The following is a 24,114-nucleotide window of genomic DNA, read 5'->3' as shown; positions in this document are numbered from 1 at the left end:
ACACCCCTGTAAGTATTGAATATCATGGCAGCACCTCTAGAATCGGGCGGTTCGGAACGGAAAGTGCAAAAATAGGCGTACAGGCACCTTCGGACTTGGTGGGGGTGGAGGGGAATGACCTTATTGCCCGTAAAAAGTACACAATGCCCGAAAGCGTGAGTGTTGTTCAAACGCACTCAAATCGCAGTGGGAAACAGAAGCGCTCACAATTTTCACGTCTTATGAAACTGTCATCATTCCAAAAATAGTATTTTGAAACCTCACATACTCTATATGACCTTGATTGATAGCCTAGTAAAATCAGAAACTTATAAAAGAACAGTTACTTCTTCTTTGCACGAAAAGTTCAAGAAAATTTTAAAACGGGCCCCCTCCTCGAACTCCTTTTTGACAGCCCCCACCCAGGCATAAATAATGAATGGTCCCTTAGGGATTCTTCTCAAGATTTCCGACGAGCATCCCCGTCCTTTTTATATGGGAGTCTGGGACTATACTTGACGGCAACCAGACATATGAAGCCCTGCCTCCTTCCTTGGCGCTGTTGTATTTTTACGGTGAAAGGCGGGAAACAGGAAGCACGGTGCCGCATGGTACTGCGTCTTAAGGCTTAGGAACGAGGACGCCTTGGAACGAGGCAGAGAAGTCATGAGTGCAGCACAATCACGAGTGAACAAAACGAAGCTGTTGTTCATGCACTTCTAAGCTGACTGGGAAAAGCGGTATAGCAGTCCACTCGTCCACTAACATAGTGCGATTTACCAACAATGTTCTTGAACAACAGCCTTTCAGCTGAACAGTACGATTTGAACAGTTCTACCAGGGTCGGTCCTCCAAATGAGAGACATCAGGGTTAGCATAGTACAACTTGATAACACTTGTTACAGGACAAACTGTGATCATTTACTTTTCTTTACTTTGTAGAAAATGGAACTTTATTACCTCAACACAATTAACGCGATATTATGGCATATTTTTTGAAATCAATAAATATTGTCCTACATTGTTTCTGTCAGTTTATTATCGTTTCTAAGCTTTTGTAATAAACTTGTCGTCATATCACCACGCTAATATGTTTATCTGCATATCGTATATTGGGAAGTAACCTTTCTGTCCGAAACAAAACCTAACTCCGTAGACAACGCTGCTTTTGGATAGAATACAACAGTGAGATCAACACTGCAACACAAGATAGTTTACTTAACACTATGGCATCAGCTTTGTCGGGGAAACGGCCGTACTATATATTGTGGAAATGTAACATCCTGAGACTTAACAAAGATATCTCCGTACAAAAAACAATTTTACATGGTAAACATGTTAAACTGAATTATATCACGTGTCCAAGCATTGCTGTGATCAAGGTTTTAGATAAATCTACTATGATTTAACGTTAACAAAGCAAAACCTAAATCTACACTATAATCATATTGCATAAACTATTTAGGAAACAGTTCTTAGAAAATACGCGCGCTGATTGGCTAAAATCGTGTGTCTATTAAACAATTAGATCATGAGCTCGAGATTTCTATCGCGTAATAGTTAACGAGGGCGCAGCCCGAGTCAACTATCACGCATAGAAATCGAGAGCGAATAATATGATTTTTCTAGTATAAATCTCCTAGTCGTTCAAAACTTTATTCAAATCCTCTTCACAGACACTTCGAAAACGCCAAGCGGCCGTCATTTTCTTAACAATGGCACACTGCTACGCTACTCAGTATCTATCACAGAATAGCATTCGTGATAGAACGTTAGTAGATTTATACTAAAACTCGATAGAAACACGGTGCATGTTTTCTATTTCTTAAATGGAAACAACTCTTTCGTTAATACTAAAAGATAGACCACCCTTGAAACGTGTTGTGCTAATCTCCATTAAATAAAAATGCTGAACGCATTAAAACATCGTAAAAAGAAATAAAAAAAGTGAAGTCTTATAGAGTCCTTCCTTTCTTATAGCAAGGACTCTTTTAACCGGGGTGGAGCTGTTGGGGGGTGGGGGTCAAGGACTCCCATAAGAAAGGAAACGGGACGTTCATCGTCTCGCTTAGGAGTGCAACTCACGACCTTAGTCTCACTTAGTTTAGCTTTCGAGGTATCTTTTAGGGTTGCGCTCAACATATTCGGAAAAAATAAACAAAACAAAATGCCATCATGCTGATTTTGTGGCCTTCGCTGAATACAAAGGAGATCAGTTGCAATGTCATCAAAACTGAACCATCTTTACTGAATTACATCTTTAACATCATTAAAATCATGGCAGCTTTTACTTTTCTGATTGTTTTTTAGATCAAATACTTCTCCGGCCACACCCAGACTGGGCTCCTTCCCCTCTCACATATGGGAGTGCCCCGCCCCTCCACCGGGCTCACTACCCTGACAATGTTTGACAGATTCCCTAGGATTAAACGAACTTCTCTGTTGCGTGACTACATGCTCTTCAAATAAACTTGATTCTTGATTTGCCAGCACATTTCACTCTTAGTCTTTTATGGCTAACAATTCTCAATGACAATCCACCAACGGTTTTACTTATTTAGCAGAACATCTCCAGTGTAGTTTTTTCGCATCCCATGTTTTTACATATGGTAAAGAATACCACAACAGTTGTGACAAAATTCACCGCACATTCAACGGGTGAATTTCTTCCGATCTTCTAAGGAAAGCTCCTTACACACGTGTCTCTTCAATCCACTGCCATCTTTGAAGCTTTTGCCAAATTTTCTTCACTTGTGGAGCAAATCACTGTGAAATGATCTGTTATGATGTAAGACACTTTCCATACGAGTGAAGCACTTGTCGCACTTGGTACACCTGAAGGGTTTCACGCCACTATGAATTCGCACGTGATTATTCAAATTTCCCGCCCTTCTAAAGCTTTTGTCACATTGAGTACATTTGAAGGGTTTCAAGCCACTGTGAATTGGCACGTGACTATTCAAATTTCCTGCAGTTCTAAATCTTTTGTCACACTGAGTACATTTGAAGGGTTTCACACCACTGTGTATCATCATGTGATATTGCAAACTGCCTGACTGAATAAAACACCTGTCACACTGAGTACATTTGAAGGGTTTCACGCCACTGTGAATTCGCATGTGAGTATTCAAATTTCCCACAGTATTAAAGCTTTTGTCACATTGAGTACATTTGAAGGGTTTCTCACCACTGTGTATCATCATGTGACGTTGCAAATTGCCTGACTGGCTAAAACACCTGTCACATTGAGTACACTTGAAGGCTTTCTCATCACTGTGTATCATCAGGTGACGTTGCAAATTGCCTGACTGGCTAAAACACCTGTCACATTGAGAACACTTGAAGGGTTTCATACCACAGTGAATCTTCAAGTGTGAATATAAACCTGCTAAATTTGCTTAAAGCACTTGTCACATTGAGTTCATTTGTACAGTCTGTCGTTCTTTTAATTTCAAGGTGACTCCACAAATTTCTTGCCCACTCAGTAAAACTTTTGGCACAGTGAACACATTTGTGAGGTTTTTAACCACTGTGAATGTTGCATATATGTACTTGCCATATTCACGTCTGTTCCTGAGTCCTGAAAACATTTTCAACACAAAAAAAGTAATAACATATTGTTGCAGCAAAATGTTAACTATAACAGAAGAGCTATTTATTAACAAAAGGAATTGTTTGAATGCACCTGAAGTTAAGGATTTACAAGTCATATTTAAGAACTCTCTCCAAATTACAAGCAGTGTAAATCCTTAATATATTGCTCAAGTTTTCATACATTACTCATTTATTATATGACTAAGAAAATTAGGAACCTGCCCATATTAATTTGAACTGGAGTGCAAATTACAAATGAATGATAAATTTACCTGCCCTCAGCCAATAATATTGAAGTAATTTTCTCAGTCATATAATAAGTTAGGCATGTTGTTGTTTGTCCTGTAAGCTAAATGTTATACTAAAAGTTAATGAATCACCAATTTCTGCTGTTTGAACCGAATTTAGCTCAGATCAGTTTTTTCAATCTAGGTTTCAGAACACTTATACAGTGGAACTCTGCCATATGACCAACCCTTTATTACGACTACTTTTTTATGGCCCGAGCAAGAGTCCACACATTCTCTTATCTGAAAAACCTGTTAATGCAACCACCCCATTATTACAACCAACGATCACATTTTGGAGTGCTCAGTCCTGATTTTCTTTATAGAATTACCCCGTTAATACAACCAGTTAAATTGACTGGTGACTGGTGAGGAAGCTGAATGAAGACAGAAACAATATGACAAATGTGTACTCAGCTTTGTTCAGTTGCAATGAATTATTGTTGTAAGGTTGAAGAATAACTGTAAAAAGGTTGATTTATGGTGGAATTAAAGGTATTCATATAATTAGCACTATTTAATCATAATGTGACCCTACCTCATTAATACGACCACCCCATTAATACAACCAATTTTTCATGGCCCGAAGATGGTCATATTAACAGGGTCCCACTGTATTTAGATGACTGTATCCTATATTTTCCTACAACAAGAATCTCTGGGAAAATTTTGACTGATTACTCAGAAAAATGGTGGTGTGGTGAACGTCTGGAGTTGGATGCAGGAATGTAAGGCATCTGTGGCCTAATGGTTTGTGTATTGGACTTCAGAACAAGTGATCTGAGTTCAAGCCCTGGTCGGAGTAATAGTGGTGTATTCATGGACAAGATACATTTATCTCACAGTGCCTCTTTCCATCCAGGTGTATAAGAGGGTAGCACTAAATTTCATGCTAAGGGGTGACTCTGTGATGGACTAGCGTCACATCCAGGGGAGAGTGGAAATACTCCTTGTTGCTTCATATTATGGAAAAGTGGAATAAGCCCCAGCATTATTGACCACTTGGCCCTACATAGACTTAACATTCCCTCAGGAAATTAGGAGCCTCCTTCACCAACAGGGTAGAGTAGCACAGGGAACGAAGCTGGATGCAATAAACAAATTGTACTCATGTTCAATCTCTGAAAGAAAACATGCCACAGAGAACAAAACCTGCTGCTATAATCCGCGATAATTGAAGATTAAATTTAATCCGAAAGCCCGATGCGTTCCAGTTCCGAATTTTCAAAATGGCGGGGCATTACTTTATTATCCTCTGAGTGATCGAAGGTAATGTTTGCTTCTCATTCAACATCAGAAACCACAATAAATCTCATTCAAAGGCATGTTTTCATCAGGGATATAAACTATAAAGACAGCGATTAAATTCTTAACTTCACTGCACTGAAACAAATCGCTCGAACAGACTTGCTAAAAATTGCACGACAGCGGAGCGAGATTCATCATTGAATTACTAGTAAACAGTCAGTGGGGATATAGCCGTAAAACGGTCCTTAAGTATTATGGTTATCAGTTCAAAGTGCTACGGATATTGTGAAGTTTACCTTCTTGGCAGGAAAAGAAGAGAATTTGACACAGAACTTGACAATTCAACCCCAGTCGAGCAAACGGCCACAGAACATACTTAACACGTGACGCTTGAGTACTAGAACCCTACCAAGAGGGGATGGGTAGTGCACTTTTCCAGTTTCTCTGGGCTGAATCCCACCATCGATCAGTAAGTTTGAAACATCCAGGTCAAAGGAGAAGCAGGCAAAGTCAAGCTACCAAGTTTATTAAAGGGAAAACACCATTGGATAACACTGAATCAGGATAAGAAATTGGTGATATCGGTGTCTGGAAAGGTTTGATTTCCGTCGGATCCTCTTATTAGAGTGAAGCAGACAATTCAAAACCTCTACGTTTCCAAAACGTCTTCACAAGAAGAAGAAGGTGAGCATTAAATATCTGTAGCACTTTAAACTCATAGCATAATACTGAAGAACTGTTTTACGGTTATATCCCCACTGACTGTTTGCAAGTGATTCAATGATGAATCTTGCTCCGCTGTCGAGTGATTTTCAGCATGTCTGTCCGGCGATTTGTTTCAGTGCAGTGCAGTTAAGAATTTAATCGCTGACCCTGATGAGAGCATGCCTTTGAATTAGATGTATTGTGGTTTCTGTTGTTGAATGAGAAGCAAACATTTCCTTCGATCACTCAGAGGATAGTAATGTAATGCCCCGCCATCTTGAAAGTCCGGAACGGGAACGGATGCGTCCACGGGCTTCCGGATTAAATTTAATCTTCAAAGATCACGGATTATAGCAGCAGGTTTTATTCTCAATGGCGTGTTTTCATTCAGTTGAGCATGAGTACAACCTCGGAATTCAATCCAGCTATGTTCCCAGGCCTACTCTACCCTGTTACAGATCAGTTGAATAGAGTTTCCTAATTTCCTGAGGAAAACTTAAATCTGTGTTGGGTCAAGTGGTCCACACTTCTGGAGCTTATCCCACCTTTCAGCACATTGAAGCAACAAGGAGTATTTTTACCCTTCCTTGGATGGGATGCTAGTTCATCTGGTTGTACCTCCCCCCAGCAATAATTTCTCCAGTACCCATTTATACATGCCAATTACCTAACTAATCATAACAATTACACTTTCCTCAAAATTATGTGATTGTTGGGTTCACTGCTGTATTTTGCACTAATAGACCTTATCACAGTTTTCTATGCCATCCTGATGGGTAGGCAAAGGTGAATTCTTAATTGCACTCACAATTACCCAATACTGTATACAAATGAATAACTCTTAGTTCTGTAATAGTTTAAAATTTGACTAGAGCATTATATTTCATTTCAGTGTTGAAACTGAGGTTTTGAACAGATGTGAACATGGCAAGTATATGTAATGGCATCATTCACAGTGGTGAAAAACCTTACAAATGTGTTCACTGCGAAAAACGTTTTAAAACGGCAGGAGATCTACAAGGTCACTTTAGAATTCACAGTGATGAAAGACCCTACAACTGTACTCAATGTGACAAAAGCTTTAGTACTAGAAAGAAACTGAATAATCATGTGCAAATTCACAGTGACGAGAGACCCTTCAAATGTACTCAGTGTGGAAAATGCTTTAAGCAATCAGCAGGTTTATGTTCACACTTAAAGACTCACAATGGCCAGAAACCCTTCAACTGTACTCAATGTGACAAATGCTTTAGGACTGCGGGAAATTTGAATACTCATGTGCGAAGTCACAGTGGCCAGAAACCCTTCAAATGTACTCAATGCGACAAAAGCTTTAGTTCTGTGGGAAATTTAAATACTCATCTGCGAAAGCACAGTGGTGAGAAACCCTTCAAATGCACTCAATGTGACAGATGTTTTAGTCAGTCTGGCAGTTTAAAATATCACATGATGATACACAGTGGTGAGAAACCCTTCAGATGTACTCAATGTGACAAAAGCTTTAGAAGGTCGGGACATTTGAATACTCATCTGAGAATTCACAGTGGCGCGAAACCCTTCAAATGTACTCAATGTGACAAAAACTTTAGAACTGTGGGAAATTTGAATACTCACATGCGAATTCACAGTGGCGTGAAACCCTTCAGATGTTCTCAGTGAGACAGATGTTTTAGTTGATCTGCCAATTTGCAACACTACTTGATGACACAGTGGTGTGGAACCCTTCAAATGTACACAATGGGACAAAAGCTTTAGTAAAGTGGGAAATAGGAATGCTCACGTGTGAATTTACAGTGGTGAGAAAGCATTCAAATGTATTTAATGTGACAAAAGCTTTAAAACTGCCCGAGATTTGAATAGGCAGCTGCGAATACACATGACGTGGCAAGAAACCCTTAAAGTTTTCTCAGTGTGACAAGTGTTTTAGTTTTAGAACTGTGGTAGATTTGAATAGTCACATGTGAATTGACTGTGGTATATAAGAAACCCAGATGGGGAACTCCCTTACAGGGGTGCTCGTCATACATTTTAGGGTGTTTAGCCTCAGAAGGTCCACAGTGAGAGCTTTTGCAGTATCCTTTTGGGTTTGAGCCCAAAAAATATTACAGGTGACCAAGTGTTATTTTAGAATTGGTACCTCTTAGGGGAGAAAAAAATTCTAAGCCACTCACACAAAACAAGATTTTGGTACCTCCTAGGTGTTCGTTTCAAAATTTCTGAGGAGCACCCTTATTCTTTGTATTTGGAAGGCTCTCCTCCAGGGTGAGAAACCTTTGAAATGTACCCAATATGACGAGTCTTTTACTTGAAAGTCTCTCGTCTTGTCACTTCACAATGATTTGCCTGGACACCTAATGTTGTAAAGGCTTCAAAGATGGCAGTGGAATGAAGAGACAGCCGTAATGAGCTTTCATTGTTAAATGTGCGGGGAATTTTGTCAGAACTGTTGTTGAATTCTTTACCATGTGTATAAAGTATAACATGGAATGTGAAAATAACTGGTGATGTCCTGCTACAGTAAAACCGTTGGTAATTTTGTGGTCTTAGTCGAGTAAAAAGGAGATCAGTTGCAATGCAATGAAAACTGAACCATCTTTATGCCTTTGTCATCATCAAAATCATGGCAGCTTTTACTTTTCTCATTCTTTAAAGTGGCATCTTTCTTAGATCAACTACTTCTTCAACCACGCCCAGTTGGACTTCTTCCTGTCTGACATATAGGAGTGCCCCGCCCATCCATCAGGCTCATTTACTAAGTTAAATTGAGAATTTCTAGGTGGAAAAGGACTAAAAGGAACTATTGTGTCTGACAAACCAAGAATCAAGGTTATTTGAAGAGTATGTACTTTAATACTTTAGTGTGATAACGTTCCCACAAACAGAGAAGTTTTGTCAATCATAGGGAATTTAATCTGTCAAACTATGTCAGCAGAGTGAAAACTTAGTAAATGAGCCTGGTGGATGGGCAGGGCACTCCCATATGTCAGACAGGAAGAAGTCCAACTGGGCGTGGCTGAAGGAGTAGTTGATCTAAAAAAGATGCCACTTTAAAGAATTAGAACAGTAAAAGCTGCCATGATTTTAATGATGGCAAAGGCGTAAAGATGGTTCAGTTTTGATGACATTGCAACTGATCTCCTTTTTATTCGACTAAGACCACAAAATCAGCATGATGATCTTTCTTTTTTATGCTTTTTGTGTTGTTGTTGCTGTTTGCACGTGGCCCTAAAAGATAACTGAGTTAAGAGGTTTGGAGTTCGTCCTTAACACCATAAGTGAGACCAAAGTTCGTGAGTTGCACCCCTAAGCGAGACGACGAACGTCCCGTCCCCTACACATGGGAGTCCCCCCCCCACCCCCCACCGGTTAAATGAGACCTTGATCCTTTCTAGCCTTGAGATCAATTGTGAGGAAAGTCCTTTCTTTAAGAAAAGAAAGACTCTATAGGAAAGGAGAAAACTAACTCGACTCTTTGGATTTCTTTATACGATATTTTGACGTTTAGTGTTTTATTTTTTGGAGATTGACGCGGTTTAGTTTATGGAGTAGGATAACAGTGTAGATTTAGGGTTTGTTTTGTTAATGTTAAATGATCGATATTATATTTTTCTAAAACCTTCATCGGAGCAATGCTTGGGTTCGTTGAATCGTTCATTTCAACATGTTTAAATTGTCTTGTGTACTGATGTATCTTTGTTAGGTTTCAGGATGTCATATTTCTACAATATATAGTAGTGTATTTCCTCGACAAAGCTAATGCCATTGTAGTTATTAGCCATCTTGTGTTTCAGTTTTGATCTCACTGATGTATTTTATGCAGAAGCAGCGTTGTCTACGGAGTTGGGTTCTGTTTCGAAGAGGAAGGTTACTTCCCAATATGCGATATACAGATAAACAGATTAGTATGGTGATATCACAGCAGCTTTAAATATTGGCAAAAGCTTAGTATAAACGACTGACGGAACAAGGCATAACATTTTATCGATTTTATAACGCAATATGCCACCATACAGCGTTAATTGTGTTGAGGTAATAAAGCTCCATTTTCTACAAAGTAAACGATTCCAGTTAGTCCTGAAGCAAGTGTTGTAAAGTATTGTATATTGACCCCGATTTCTGTTCTTCAGAAGACCGAACCTGGTTCAAATTTTACACTCCTTGCATGTACATAATTTTGCGGTAATTTTTAAATTCTGAATTTTTTTATCATGTAGTCTTAGTCTTCGATACCAGCCAATGGCTGATGGGGCTACCCTGCCTAAATAAAGATGACTTGACTTCACTTGACTTGTTAGAACTTTTCAGCTGAAAGGCTGTTGTTTATGAACGTTGATAGGTCGCAACATGTTAACTTTCTCTTCCAGCCTAGTGAATTCCCATACTGCCTTTTCTAGCTAGCTTAGAAGTGCCTGAAGAACAGCTTCGCTTTGTTCACTCGTGATTTTGCTACTTTTTCTTGACAATAATACAAAGCCATATAAAAATAATATTCTTTTCCTTTACTTTGGCAACTTTAGGTCATGTCCGTAAATTCTAAAAAGCTTGACCGTAAACCTTTCACAATCAGCCTTTAGCCTCGCTACCTATGGAACAGTCATCCACCCAGAAAAAGGCTGTAGTGAGTTCTGGACTCACACAGCCAGCAAACTACGAGTCCTAGGCCCAAGAGTGTGATTCCCAGATCCATGAACATGTGTCCGGTACCCATAGGGACAAATAGCATGTAGACACAAGGTGGCCATTTGGTGTCCTTGAAGACCAGGGAAGACGAAAGAGCGCAGTATTTTGAAAATTTTCGTACAGATTTTACAATGCATGAAATTGGCGTCCCTATTGTACAACAGCCACGTGCACTTTTTAGCCACGGAGTTACCCGGCCTACGATTGAAAAAGTTGGGTGTGAACTGATTACTGACCAACTTTCTACAAAAGTCAGGCCAAACAAACGGTATAAGACTGGTAGAAATTCAGTAGGAATGAGCAAAAAACGCATACGATTCGTGACACTGCCGAAAAGTTGTATATAAGGCTAAAATGCTCTGAAAAGTGTCAAATTTGTCCTGATAAAGTAAACGTTTCGGGCTTAGCCCTTCTTCGGTAGGTGGATTTAGCCACGCCATACAAAAAAACTTGGCTCCGAGGCTTAGGGGAATAAAACAAAAGAAATCGCATCGAGGACGAGGGATGAATAATTAATTTCTTTTAAGTTAGAATTTTAATATAACGGAATTGACCTATCGAAGTTAATGTTTACTCCGTTCGGTCGAAGCGTGCCCAGCTTGAAGATTAATCTCATTTTATGCTGCTTGCGGCTGATGTTACTGCCAGAGCACTGTTTCAAGCCACAGACTATGATGTCATCCAGAGTGTGGGAGGCGGAGTTGAAATGTTCAGCTACGGGAAACCCGCGCGATCGGTTTCGAATGCTGCGAAGGTGATCGCTGAAACGTTCCCTAGTCGCTTTCCAGTCTCTCCGATGTATAGACAATTGCAGCGACGACAAGAAATGCAATACACAGCATTCTCAGACTGACAGGTGAAGTGATCACGGATGTTATGTGCACTCATCGGGCCTTGTAGAAAAGTCTGAGAAGTTATGCGCTTGCACGTCTGGCATCGAGACCGTCGGTAGGGCTCTGAACCGGCATCAGTGGGAGACGGCGAGGCATCAGCGGAGTGTACGAGGATATCACCGAGGTATAGCTCACGCCGATATGATACCAGCGGAGGTTCGGGGAAAATCCTGCGTGCCTTGGGTTGGAGGACAAGATGTTGAAATTGTCAAGCAAGATCCGTCTGGTGCTGACGTTGAATGGATTATACGTTAATACCAATGGGACTTTGTTATAGTGCTTTCATTGTGGCTTGTTGAAGAAGGGCTAAGCCCGAAACGTTCAGTTTATCAGAACAAATTTGACACTTTTCAGAGCATTTTATCCTTATAGAAGACTGATAGAGCAGATCTAGATGGCGCGGGCTTTGACATTCATTCAGCTATTGGAAAGCTCCCTGCCCCAAAAAGAGGTTGGACTTTACCCGAGCACAATTACACCGCCCATACAATCCTCTCGAACAGCAATTAAAATACAATCCAGAAACAGGAGAAGTCATTGAAATATACTTAGTATCAACAATCAACTGGCCCTACTGACGAGGTATTTTATGTTTCTAACATTTTACAATGGTATTTTTTAAGCGTGTGAAGAGTGTAGCATTACGCAAACGTTTTGCCCCAAGCTTCACAAAGATAATCTTCAAAAAAACCACACACTTGGTGACTTTTTAAACGTCTTGCCGTCAATAGAAGGGCATTTTTTTCGCCGTCTTCCTTAATCTCCTCTTCTCGGAGTGTCAGTTCTTCGCGAAGATGTTGGTTGATCATCAACCAACATCTTCGCGATTGATCTTCGGATTAATTCAGCAATGCTTTGTGTATAACAGATTCTCCTCGTTTCTCGCTAACTTATATACCACATTTGTTTCAATAGAAATTTTGTGGTGCGTGTGGCGAAAAAAAAAATCGCGTGACTCGCGTTATATCAAATAAGTAGTAAGTGAAGGTGTGAATGAATAACGTTTTTTTTTTCTTTCAGTCAGCTAATAAAAGCTCGCCGAGGAGATGACTGAAAAAAACGTTATTCATTCAACCCTTCACCTTCTACTCACGAAATTACTCTATCCTTTGTAACGGTCACCATATTGAAAAGAAAAGACTGTTTGCGATATGATATAACATGTCCAGTTTGGTCGGAGTAGTTTTCTACCAAAAAACCTTCAATTTTTAAGCTAATACCACTATTATGTCATTTTAAAAAAAATCCACCCATACTGATATCAGTTGTTCAAGTTATGAAAGAGATTTCGCACCTTTTCCGACGTCTTAGCAAAAATAGACAAGTAAGACTCGCATCCTAAGTCCGCATCAACAGCAGATAGTACAATAATTATTCCTTCGCCTTTTTTGTTGATGCCATTTGCCTTCTCCACCAACTTTTTCGCTGTGGTTTTGTGCTTGTTGTAGCAGAAAATAGCTGAATGCCTCGAGCCAAAATCTAAAGCCATATGACGAGCCAGTAGTAAATGTGTGGTGTCGCCGCCAATTCGTGGGTTTAAGTCGACTAGGTACTTTCCGTGATCTGTAATTAAAACCTCAAAGGTGACCAGACCAAAGTAGCCTCGTTCTTGAAGGTAATTCTTAATTGGTAAAGTGAACTCTTCGTACGCAAGGTGTTCATACATCTCTTGTTTGCACCAGTCCACCGCTCCGCTTTCCCAGGAAAACCCACAAAATCCGCCAGTCGTTGTGCCGACCCAGAAGAGATCCCCCCGATTCTTGCAGATAAAATTGAAAACTGGGCACTTCTTTGACCCCAGGGATAAATTCTTGGAACACAATCTCTCCCTTCCAGCCACATACTTCTCTGAGTTTTTGCAAAGTGGCGGACAATTCGCCGTCATTCATAACGACCCAGTTTCCAAGGCCGCCGCTGCTCATGTTGACTTTAACCATACAAGGATAAGAAATGGCGTTGGCATTGGCATTGGTGCTTTAATGTTAGGAATCGAGCTTTTGAGTTGTACCTCGTACAAAACATCCGGATTTACGCTGTGTTTGTGCTTTGGGATGTCTTGGAACGCCGCTGTTGTCACGACTGGAAAATCATCCTGCAGTCCTACGTCCAGTGACTTGATAACTACGGGAGGGAAAGCGGGAAGCCATTGTTTCCAATACTGTTTCAGGTAAGATTCTGGTTTACACTCCATGATAATTGGAATTTCATTCCCCGCTGCGGGAAGATGACGAAATGGCGACAAGAGACGATCATAGTACAGAGGAGAAGGCGAACTGTCATACACCCAGTATTTTCTATCGTTCAAGAATCTGTATTCCTTGGAATTCGACGACGGTGTTTGTGGAAGTAAACAAACTTCCTTTAAGCACTTCTGAATGAGCCTTCCAATAGTGACAACGTTTTTAGAAAACATCATGACAAACCAGGCTAGATCCCTATTTACCACAAAACATCATCCGGCATAACTTGTACAGCCAGCGGTTCTGATTCTGTGACGGTAACTGTCATTAGCTCAAGGCTGATGGAAGTGCTTGTTATGACTAATCCGTATTTCAACAGAATTAACGTGGGCAGGACAAAAATGGTAACTGAGCTCTACACGAAAAGGCTCGTACAAGGAAGGCCGAAAGCTCTTAGTATGAAATATGTTTCTAGTCCGGCGATGTTAATATTATATATGCGTGGATATCAAAGTTAGGATCGTCACGTTCGCTTTTTCAACTTCAAGGCGATGGGCACTGGGCAGGTGGTATGGGGCGTACGATCGCGGTGCATCATTCTGACACATCTCCACTGATATGGCGGCCTTCCACATCGTTAGGCAACGTTCGAAGGTTATCGACAACGATATGCAGTGTGATTAAGGGTCAACACCTGTCTATTGTACCGTTCTTTTGTCTCAAATTCTGTTGCCTAAGGTGGAATCACTGTTGTCTAAGGTGGGATCAATGTTTATCTAAAAAAAACAATTGGCAGGAAGCGAACCAGTTGGCTAATAACAAACATGACCGAGGTGTTGAACTCAGGCCTATCGTGAAACAACTCAAGTGCAGCTCCCTAACCACTCGACCACGCTGCCGGCTGCCTCGTAACTGAATTAATAATGGTAATAGGACTGAGTGGAGTCCAATTCGGTCTGTAATCATACGAGTGATTAACAAAATCACCAGTTAATCACCATTATGACGGAATTGGACGACGCGAAGCCCTGTTACCAATTAATCAAAACTATAACAAAACTCTCGCGCGTGATTGGCTATCAGCAGCCCGATTTGAGCATTAATTGGACAGTGTATACGCTTCGTGCTTGTAACTGGACAGTACGCGTCATTTTGCGCGCGCTGTTGCGGTGCACTTTGTTGAGTAAACTGTGTTTTCCAGCATTCACAACGACGTTTAATCGTTCAGCGATCAATCGAAGGTTTGTTCGTTTCTCGAATTTTGTCATAGTTTTGATTAATTGGTAACAGGACATCGTGTCGTCCAATTCAGTCTGTAATCATACTCGTGATTAACAAATCGGACTCCCGCTTCGCGGTCGTCCGATTTTGTTAATCACTCGTATGATTACACACAGAATTGGACTCAATTCAGCCCTATTACCATTATTAATCAAAACTATAACAAAATTCTCGAACGTGACTGGCTATCAGCAGCCCGATTTGAGCATTAATTGGACAGTGTACGCGTCATGCTTGTAATTGGACAGTACGCGTCATTTTGCGCGTGCTGTTGCGGTCCACCTTGTCGAGTAAACTGCTGTGTTTTTCAGCATTCATAACGACGTTTAGTCTTTCAGCGATCAATCGATGGTTTGTTCGTTTCTCGAAGTTTGTCATAGTTTTGATTAATTGGTAACAGGACATCGTGTTCTGAACATTTTAAAGTATAATTATGGTTCTGATAGGTCACATGACGTGTCACGTGACATTTAGCGGAAAATAGCCTTCATTGGAGGAATCGGTGGCGGTTTTTAGTAATATCATCCAACAAAAACGTGTTTTAGGGGCAAGTCAATTATTTCCACTCTCTCATGTCTGAAATGACCGTCCCTCTTTTCGCAGAAACATTTTAAGCATGTTGAACTGAATGATTCAACAAACCCAAGCATAATTTGCTGCAATTAAGGTTTCATATAACTCTAATATCATTTAACGTTAACAAAACAAAGCCTAAATCCACGCTGTAATCCTACCTCATAAACTTAAAAAGACTTTTTAATACTAAAATAGTATGGAGCACCCTTGTAATTTTTTTACTCAGTATTTCTGTCAATCTTCACCAAATAAAAACACTAAACTTCTCTTCATAATTAATTCTCAAGTCAGGCTACAAAGGATCACGATCTCGTTTAACCGTGGTGGTAGGGAGGGAGGAGAGACTCCCATTTGAAACGGACGGAATGTTCGTCGTCTCTCTTAGGGGAACAACTAACCAACTTAGTCCCTCTTAGGACGTTGAGGACGAAAACCCAAACATTTTCCTATCAAGGTATCTTTTAGGGTTGCGCGCTTATTTTGCTTATTTTGTGATCTTGTCATCAAAACGTAACCATCGTAATGTCTTTGCAATCATTAAAATCATGGCAGCTTTTACGTTTTGGTTGTTTGAAGTGGCATCTCAAAGCACTCCCTGATTGGACTTAATTTTAAAATTTCCAACATATGGGAGTGCCCTGCCTACCAACCAGGCTCATTTACCAGGACAAATTTTCACTACGACTGACATAGTTTGACAGAATCTCTATGATTAAACAAACCTCTCTGTTGCGTGAAATTTATCACACTAACATAAGCTATACACTGAAGTATGGTTTTCAAATAACCTTGATTCTAGATTTATCAGCATGCTTAACTTTAAAACAGAATCGTTTCAATAGCACCAACGGTTTTACTATAGCAGGACATCACCAGTTTACTCTTTTTTCGCATTCCATGATTGTAGATACGATAAAGAGTTCCAAAAGAGTTGTGGCATAATTCACCGCACATCCAACAGGTGAATTTCTCCTGATCTTCTACAGAAAGCTCCTTACACACGTGTCTCTTCAATCCACTGGTTAAAGCTCTTCCTACACTGGCTAACCAGGTAAATCATTGTGAAATGATCTATTATGAGACGAAAGACTTTCCTTGCGAGTAAAGTACTTCTCACAATGGATACACTTGAAGGGTTTCTCGCCACTGTGAATTCTCACGTGACTATTCAAATGTCCCGCAGCTCTAAAGCTCTTGTCACATTGAGTACATTTGAAGGGTTTCTCGCCACTGTGAATTCGCAAGTGAGTATTCAAATTTCCAGTTGTTCTAAAGCACTTGTCGCATTGAGTACATTTGAAGGGTTTCACACCACTGTGTATCATCATGTGACGCTGCAAATCAGCTGAATGACTGAAACACCTGTCACATTGAGTGCAACTGAAGGGTTTCTCACCACTGTGTATCATCATGTGACGTCGAAGATAGGCTAACTGGCCAAAACATCTGTCACACTGAGTACACTTGAAGGGTTTCTCACCACTGTGAATTCGCACGTGAGTATTCATATTTCCCACAGTACTAAAGCTTTTGTCACATTGAGTACATTTGAAGGGTTTCTCACCACTGTGAATTCTTAGATGAGATTTCAAATTACTTGCCTGGTAGAAACACTTCCCACACTGAGTGCATTTAAACAGTTTCTTTTGGGTACCATTGTGTATCATCATGTGGCGTTGCAAATTGGTTGACCGATTAAAACACTTGTCACATTGAGTACATTTGAAGGGTTTCTCACCACTGTGAGTTCTTAGATGACATTTCAAATTACTTGCCTGGTAGAAATACTTCCCACACTGAGGGCATTTAAACAGTTTCTTATGGGTACCACTGTGAGTCTTTGAGTGTGAATATAAACCTGTTGATTGCTTAAAGCATTTATCACACTGAGTACATTTGTATGGTCGCTCATTAGTGTGAATTTTTAGATGATGAAGCAATCTTCCTGCCCACTTAAAACTTTTGGCGCAGTGAACACATTTGTAAGGTTTTTCACCACTGTGAATGCTGCCATTATGTAAACTTGTCATGTGCACATTTGTTCTTGTCCTGAAAACCTTTTCAACACAAAAAACATAATAACATACTGTTACAGCAAAATATTAAACTATAACAGAACTAAGAGTTATTTCTTAGCAAAGAGAATTGTTTGAATGCAACCACAGCTTAGGATTTACAAGTCATGTTTAAGAATCCTCTTCAAATTAGTGTAGAGTAGTGTAGATCCTTAATTACTTGATCCTTCATACACAACTCATTTATTCTATGACTAAGAAAATTAGGAACCTGTCCAACAAGTGGAGTTCAAATTAAAAATGAATGATAAATTTACCTGCTCTCAGTAATAATATTGAAGTAATTTTCTCAGTCATGTAATGAGTTAGGCTTTTTGTTGTTTGTACTGTAAGCTAAAGGTTACACTAATGAATGTATGAATCACCAATTTCTGCTGTTTGAACCAGATATAGCAGATCATTTCTGTCAGTCTAGGTGTCAGACCTCTTATCTTAAGATGACTGTATCCTATATTTTCATATATCAGGAATCTCTGGGATAATTTTAAATGATAACTCAGAAAAATGGAGGTGTGGTGAAGGTGTGGAGTTGAATGCAGGAAATAAAGGCAAGGTGGCTTAATGGCTTGTACATTGGACTCTGTAATGAGTGATCTGGGTTCAAGCCCTGGCTGGTGTAATAGTGATTTTTTTCAAGGACAAGATGTATTTATCTCACAGCGCTTCTGCCCATCCAGGTGTATAAATGAGTAGCACTAAATTTCAAGGCGTAACCCGGTGATGGACAAGCATCACATCCAGGAGAGAGTAGAAATACTCCTTGTTGCTTCATATCATGGAAAAGTGGAAAAGGTCCCAGCAGTATTGAGTGCTTGGCCCTATATAGACTTTACATTCCCACAGGGAATTAGGAACCTCTTTCAACTGATCACCAACAGGGTAGAGTGGGAGAAGGAACAAAGCTGGATGCAATAAACAAATTGTACTCATGTTCAATGAAAACAAGCCATTGAAAATGAATCCTGCTGCTATAATCCGCGATCATTGAAGATTGAATTTAATGCGGAAGCCCCGGCGCCATGTGTATCAGTTCCTAATTTTCAAGATGGCGGGGCATTACATTATTATCCTCTGATTGATCGAAGGTAATGTTTGCTTCTCATTCAACATCAGAAACCACAGTAAATTAAATTCAAAGGGATGTTTTCATCAAGGATATAAGCTAAAAGGACAGCGATTACAATCTTAATTTCACGGTACTGAAACAAATCTGTCGAAATCACCGGAAAATCACACGACAGCCAAGCGAGATTCCACGATTGAATTAAGCTAACTAGTGAACAGTCACGGGGAATATAAATCGTAAAACAGTTCTTTAGTATTATGGTTATCAGTTTAAAGTGCTACAAATACTTGATGCCTACCTTCTTGGCAGGAAAAGAAGGAAATTTGACACACAACAATTCAAACCCTCAAGCAAACAAACACAGAACATAATTATCACGTGACTCTAGAGTTTTCGAACCTACCAAGTGGGGATGGGTAGTGCGCTTTTTCCAGTCTCTCTGGGTGTCAGTCCCGGCCATTGATCAGTTCGAATCAATTCAAGAAACATCCAAATCGAAAGAGAAGCTGGCAAAGTCAAGCTATCAAGTTTATTGTAGGGGAAAACACCAGTGGAAAACACTGAATCAGGATGAGAAATTGGTGATATCGGTGTTTTGGGAAGGTTCGATTTCCCAACCTTCCCTTTCTTATATTTCTTATATTTCTTATCCTGATTCAATGTTATCCAGTGGTGTTTTCCCTTCAACAAACTTGGTAGCTTGACTTAGCCAGCTTCTCTTTTGATTTGGATGTTTCATGATTCTAACTGAGCGATGATGGGGGCTGAAACCCAGAGGGACTGGAGAAGTGAACTACCCTTCCCCTCTTGGTAGGGTCCGAATACTCAAGCGTCACGTGATCACTTTGTTCCACGCGCTGTCAGCTTCTGTTTTTGTTTGTGATTGAAGTGTGGTCCCGGTGTCAAATTCTCCTCTTTTCCTGCCAAGAGGGTAAGCATCAAATATCCGTAACACTTTAAACCAATAACCATAATACTAAAGAACTGTTTGACGGTTTATATCCCCCCTGACTGTTTACTAGTAAGCTTAATTCAATCATGGAATCCGGCTCGGCTGTCGTGTGATATTTAGCATGTCTGTTCGGGCGATTTGTTTCAATTCAGTGAAGTTAAGAATTTAATCGCCGTCTTTATAGCTTATATATCCCTGATGAGAACATGCCTTTGAATTAGATGTATTGTGGTTTCTGATGTTGAATGAGAAGCAAACATTTCCTTTGAGCACTCAGAGGATAATAATGTAATGCCCGGCCATCTTGAAAACTAGGAACTGGAACGGATGCGTCCGCGGCTTCCGGATTAAATCTAACCTTCAAAGATCATGGATTATAGCAGCAGGTTTTATTCTCAATGGCATATTTTCATTCAGTTGAGCATGAGTACAACCTCTGAATTCAATCCAGCTATGTTCCCAGTCCCACTCCACCCTGTTACAGATCAGTTGAATAGAGTTTCCTAATTTCCTGAGAAAAACTTAAATCTGTGTTGGGTCAAGTTGTCCACACCTCTGGAGCTTATCCCACCTTTCTGCACATTGAAGTGACAAGGAGTATTTTCACCCTTCCTTGGATGGGATGCTAGTTCATCTGGTTGTACCTCCCCCCAGCAATAATTTCTCCAGTACCCATTTATACATGCCAATTACCTAACTACTCATAACAATAATTACACTTTCCTCAAAATTATGTGATTGTTGGGTTCACTGCTGTATTTTGCACTAATAGACCTTATCACAGTTTTCGACGCAATCCTGATGGGTAGGCAAAGGTGAATTCTTAATTGCACACACAATTACCCAGTACTGTATACAAATGAATAATTCTTAGTTCTGTAATAGTTTAAAATTTGACTAGAACATTGTATTTCATTTCAGTGTTGAAACTGAGGTTTTGAACAGATGTGAACATGGCAAGTATATGTTATGGCATCATTCACAGTGGTGAAAAACCTTACAAATGTGTTCACTGCGAAAAACGTTTTAAAACGGTAGGAGATCTACAAGGTCACTTTAGAATTCACAGTGATGAAAGACCCTACAACTGTACTCAATGTGACAAAAGTTTTAATACTAGAAAGAAACTGAATAATCATGTGCGAATTCACAGTGACGAAAGACCCTTCAAATGTACTCAGTGTGGAAAATGCTTTAAGCAACCAGCAGGTTTATATGCACACTTAAAGACTCACAATGGCGAGAAACCCTTCAACTGTACTCAATGCGACAAATGCTTTAGTACTGCGGCAAATTTAAAGCATCACTTGCAGCGAATTCACAGTGGCCAGAAACCCTTCAAATGTACTCAATGTGACAAAAGCTTTGGTTATGTGGGAAGTTTGAATGCTCACGTGCGAATTCACGGTAGTGAGAGACCCTTCGAATGTACTCAATGTGACAAAAGCTTTATCACGGCGACACATTTGAATACTCACATGCGAAGTCACAGTGGAGAGAAACCCTTCAAATGTACCCAATGTGACAAAAGCTTTAGTACTGTGGGAAGTTTGAATACTCACATGCGAATTCACAGTGGTGCAAAACCCTACAAATGTACTGGATGTGACAGATCTTTTAGTCAGGCAGGTAATTTGCAATATCACATGATGGTACACAGTGGTGTGAAACCCTTCAAATGTAATCAGTGTGACAAGAGCTTTAGAACTGTGGGACATTTGAATACTCACGTGCGAAGTCACAGTGTCGAGAAATCCTTCAAGTGTACTCAGTGTGACAAAAGCTTTAGTACTGTGGGAAGTTTGAATAGACACCTGCAAATTCACAGTGGCGAGAAACCCTTCAAGTGTACTCAATGTGACAGGTGTTTTAATCAGTCAGGCAATTTGCAACAGCACATGATGGTACACAGTGGTGAGAAGCCCTTCAAATGTATTCTATGTGACAACAGCTTTAGGACTTTGGAGAATTTGAATACTCACGTTCGATTTCAGAGTTGTGAGAAACCCTTCAAATGTACTCAGTGTGAGAAAAGCTTTAGTACTGTGGGAAGTTTGAATAGACACCTGAAAATTCACAGTGGCTTGAAACCCTTCAAATGTGCTCAATGTGACAGATGTTTTAGGCAGTCAGGCCATTTGCAACGTCACATGATGATACACAGTGGAGAGAAACCCTTCAAATGTACTCAATGTGACAAAAGCTTTAGAAGGCCGGCACATTTGAATGCTCACGTTCGCATTCACAGTGGTGTGAAACCCTTCGAATGTTCTCAATGCGACAAAAGCTTTAGGACTTTGGGGAATCTTAATTCTCACGTTCGGTTTCACAGTAGCCTGCGAACACCCTCCCGGTGAGCCCGAACGAAGCTGTCCCCGCCCCGACCGCTTCGCTCTCCGAATTCTTCTGTTTTGCGCGCGCCGAAATTTTTTTCCGTCCTCGCCGGGAGCCTGTTCGTAGGCTAGTTTCACAGTGGTGAGAAACCCTTCAAATGTACTCCACGTTAGGGAGATCATGTTACAAAAACTCGGAAGAAAAGTCTTCTGTCTCATTATAAATCATTTCACAGTGATTTGCATGGTTAGGCAATGTGGCAAAGTTTTCAAAGATGACAGAGGTTTGAAGAGACTCACGTCTACAGAGCTTTCCTTGGAAGATCGGGAGAAATTCGCTTTTTGGATGTTCGGTGAACTTTGTGACAACTGTTGCGGAATTCTTCATCATATGTACACATATAAATTTCGAAAAGAATAAACTGGTGGCGTCCTGCTGTGGTTAAACCGTTGGTGGGTTGGTATTGAGAATTTTCAGACGCAAAAAGGAACGGTTGATGCAAAATGTGGGAGAGGCAATTCGTGCGCTAGCTGTTAGGCTCAATTTCCAGCGGTGGATGTTTCGGTGCGCCCGTGATCCTCATGTCCCGCGACTGGAAACAGGCGCTTGCACAACCTCGTCCCCAGGTTCTCTCTCCTTTGCTCCTTGTTGTTGGGAGAAAGACCCCGGTTGCGGCTGGTCACGTGACCGCCTGTGACACAAACTTTTCCTCCGGGGAAGAGTCAACGAATAAATTTTGTTGATCAGAAAGGCGATTGTTGGTCATCGCTATATTAACCATACGGGCAAATACACCTTTGAAATTCTACGGTCTTATTCTAAGCTAAGGTAAAACGAAATATATTTATATATATCCAACTTATTGAAGTATCACTTTGATTTCAATTCCAGCCGGTCGATGTACTATTAGAGATGTAAAACTGTTTCGCTGTTTTATGTTGCCTGAATGAACCTCGACCACTCTGCCAAATATGATAAATCCTTGGCTTTAAGGAACCGTGTTTCAACATCTGTCTGAATATGAACTTACATAAACCTGATGCAGATGAAATATAAGTGCGGGCTTATACATGTTAACAAAACTGTAAATCATTTTGAACTGCTGTAAATTAAATGCAAGTCAATACTCGGCTAATCGGCCGTGTGACAAAGTAACGCACAAAGAAGAAAATAAATTAACTCCGAAATCAAAGATTCAAGAAACTGATCCACAGGTTTCACCTCGATTCGGTTCGTGACATGTTACATGTGCTAACCGTCAAAATTTTTTTGCTCCAATTTCTTTGTGAACGAAAATTTGTATTTTGGAGAGGGCAGAAATAATGTAGCATACTCGACTTCGATCCCGATGGAGCGGGCACTCCTCCCCTTTTCGCTCAACATATGTTTTGACTACCCAGATTCTGGGTGGTCACGTGATCAGCTGCAACCATGGTCTTTCCCAACGGCAAGGGAGGCAGAGGAGAGAGAGCCTGGAAACGAGGTTACCGTTTACGCTGTATGCTTATTTGTGAGGATATCTCCAAAGTTATCAAAAGCATGTGGACACTTTTCTCACTTGGCTTCGATTGATTTACAGCGCGGTCTTCAAAAACCTCTATTTAGACTTTTACACAATGCAAAGCTGATGCCATTGCAGTAATTAGCTATCACGTATTTTAGTTTTAATTTCACTGTTGTATTTCATGTAGAAGCCGCGATGTCTACAGAGTTAGATTTTGTTTCGGAGAAGAAGGCTTCCCTGTATACGATATGCAGATAAACATATTAGCATGGTGGTATGATGACAAGTTTATTGGCAAAAGCTTAGAAACAATAAACTAACGGAACAAGGTAGAACATTTTATATCGATAAAAACATATGCTATAATATAACGTTAATTATGTCGAGGTAATAAAGCTCCCTTTTCTTTTAAGTAAACGATCCCAGTCTGTCCTGCGCGTGTCTGTTCTTCGGGAGACCGACCCTGGAAGAACTGTTCAGCTGAAAGGCTGTTGTTCAAGAACATTAACAGCCTAGTGAATTGAAACACTGCTTTCCTCAGTCAGCTTAGAAGCGCATAAAGAACAGCTTCATTTTTTCACTCGTGATTACGCTACACACATGGCTTGACTGTCTCGTTCCTAGGCGTCCTGGTTCCCAGGCCTTTAAGCGCAGTACCCATGAAGCACCGCAGTTCTTGTTTCCCGCCTTTCACCGTCAAAATACAACAGCGCCAAGAGAGGAGGCAGGGCTTCATTTGTCTAGTTGCCGACAAGTTTAG

At 40.4% G+C, this 24,114-nt stretch overlaps 4 protein-coding genes and 1 pseudogene across 5 annotated transcripts; 2 read left to right on the top strand and 3 right to left on the bottom strand.

Annotated features, from left to right (window-relative positions):
- Positions 1-1,075: 1,075 nt before the first annotated feature.
- Positions 1,076-3,359, bottom strand: LOC145493929 (uncharacterized). The gene has a single exon (XM_081473417.1). The coding sequence runs from the start codon at positions 3,330-3,332 to the stop codon at positions 2,727-2,729; it is 606 nt and encodes a 201-aa protein (XP_081329543.1). The 5' UTR covers positions 3,333-3,359; the 3' UTR covers positions 1,076-2,726.
- A 3,378-nt stretch (positions 3,360-6,737) lies between these two features.
- On the top strand, positions 6,738-10,261 carry LOC145493925 (uncharacterized). The gene has a single exon (XM_081473415.1). It carries the CDS (start codon positions 6,738-6,740, stop codon positions 7,470-7,472), a length of 735 nt encoding a protein of 244 aa, XP_081329541.1. The 3' UTR covers positions 7,473-10,261.
- Positions 10,262-12,412: 2,151 nt separating this feature from the next.
- On the bottom strand, positions 12,413-16,241 carry LOC145493920 (uncharacterized; annotated as a pseudogene).
- A 130-nt stretch (positions 16,242-16,371) lies between these two features.
- LOC145493921 (uncharacterized) lies at positions 16,372-19,040 on the bottom strand. 2 transcript variants are annotated; one of them, XM_081473410.1, is made up of 2 exons: positions 18,863-19,040; positions 16,372-17,480 (listed from the first exon to the last, which is right to left on the bottom strand). In XM_081473410.1, the coding sequence occupies exon 2, from the start codon at positions 17,451-17,453 to the stop codon at positions 16,467-16,469; it is 987 nt and encodes a 328-aa protein (XP_081329536.1). In that variant the 5' UTR covers positions 17,454-17,480; positions 18,863-19,040; the 3' UTR covers positions 16,372-16,466. The 2 variants fall into 2 exon arrangements, with proteins under 2 accessions (XP_081329536.1, XP_081329535.1); XM_081473409.1 differs by having other exon boundaries at positions 18,968-19,040.
- A 392-nt stretch (positions 19,041-19,432) lies between these two features.
- LOC145493916 (uncharacterized) lies at positions 19,433-23,771 on the top strand. Its single transcript, XM_081473404.1, has 2 exons — positions 19,433-19,495; positions 20,438-23,771. The coding sequence occupies exon 2, from the start codon at positions 20,470-20,472 to the stop codon at positions 21,871-21,873; it is 1,404 nt and encodes a 467-aa protein (XP_081329530.1). The 5' UTR covers positions 19,433-19,495; positions 20,438-20,469; the 3' UTR covers positions 21,874-23,771.
- The last annotated feature ends 343 nt before the right edge of the window (positions 23,772-24,114 follow it).

This window comes from Orbicella franksi, chromosome 7 (genome assembly GCF_964199315.1).
Source record: "Orbicella franksi chromosome 7, jaOrbFran1.1, whole genome shotgun sequence".
Lineage (NCBI taxonomy): Eukaryota > Metazoa > Cnidaria > Anthozoa > Scleractinia > Merulinidae > Orbicella > Orbicella franksi.
The sequence above is the reverse complement of the archived record's forward strand: the minus strand, read 5'-3'. Positions and strand labels throughout refer to the sequence as shown.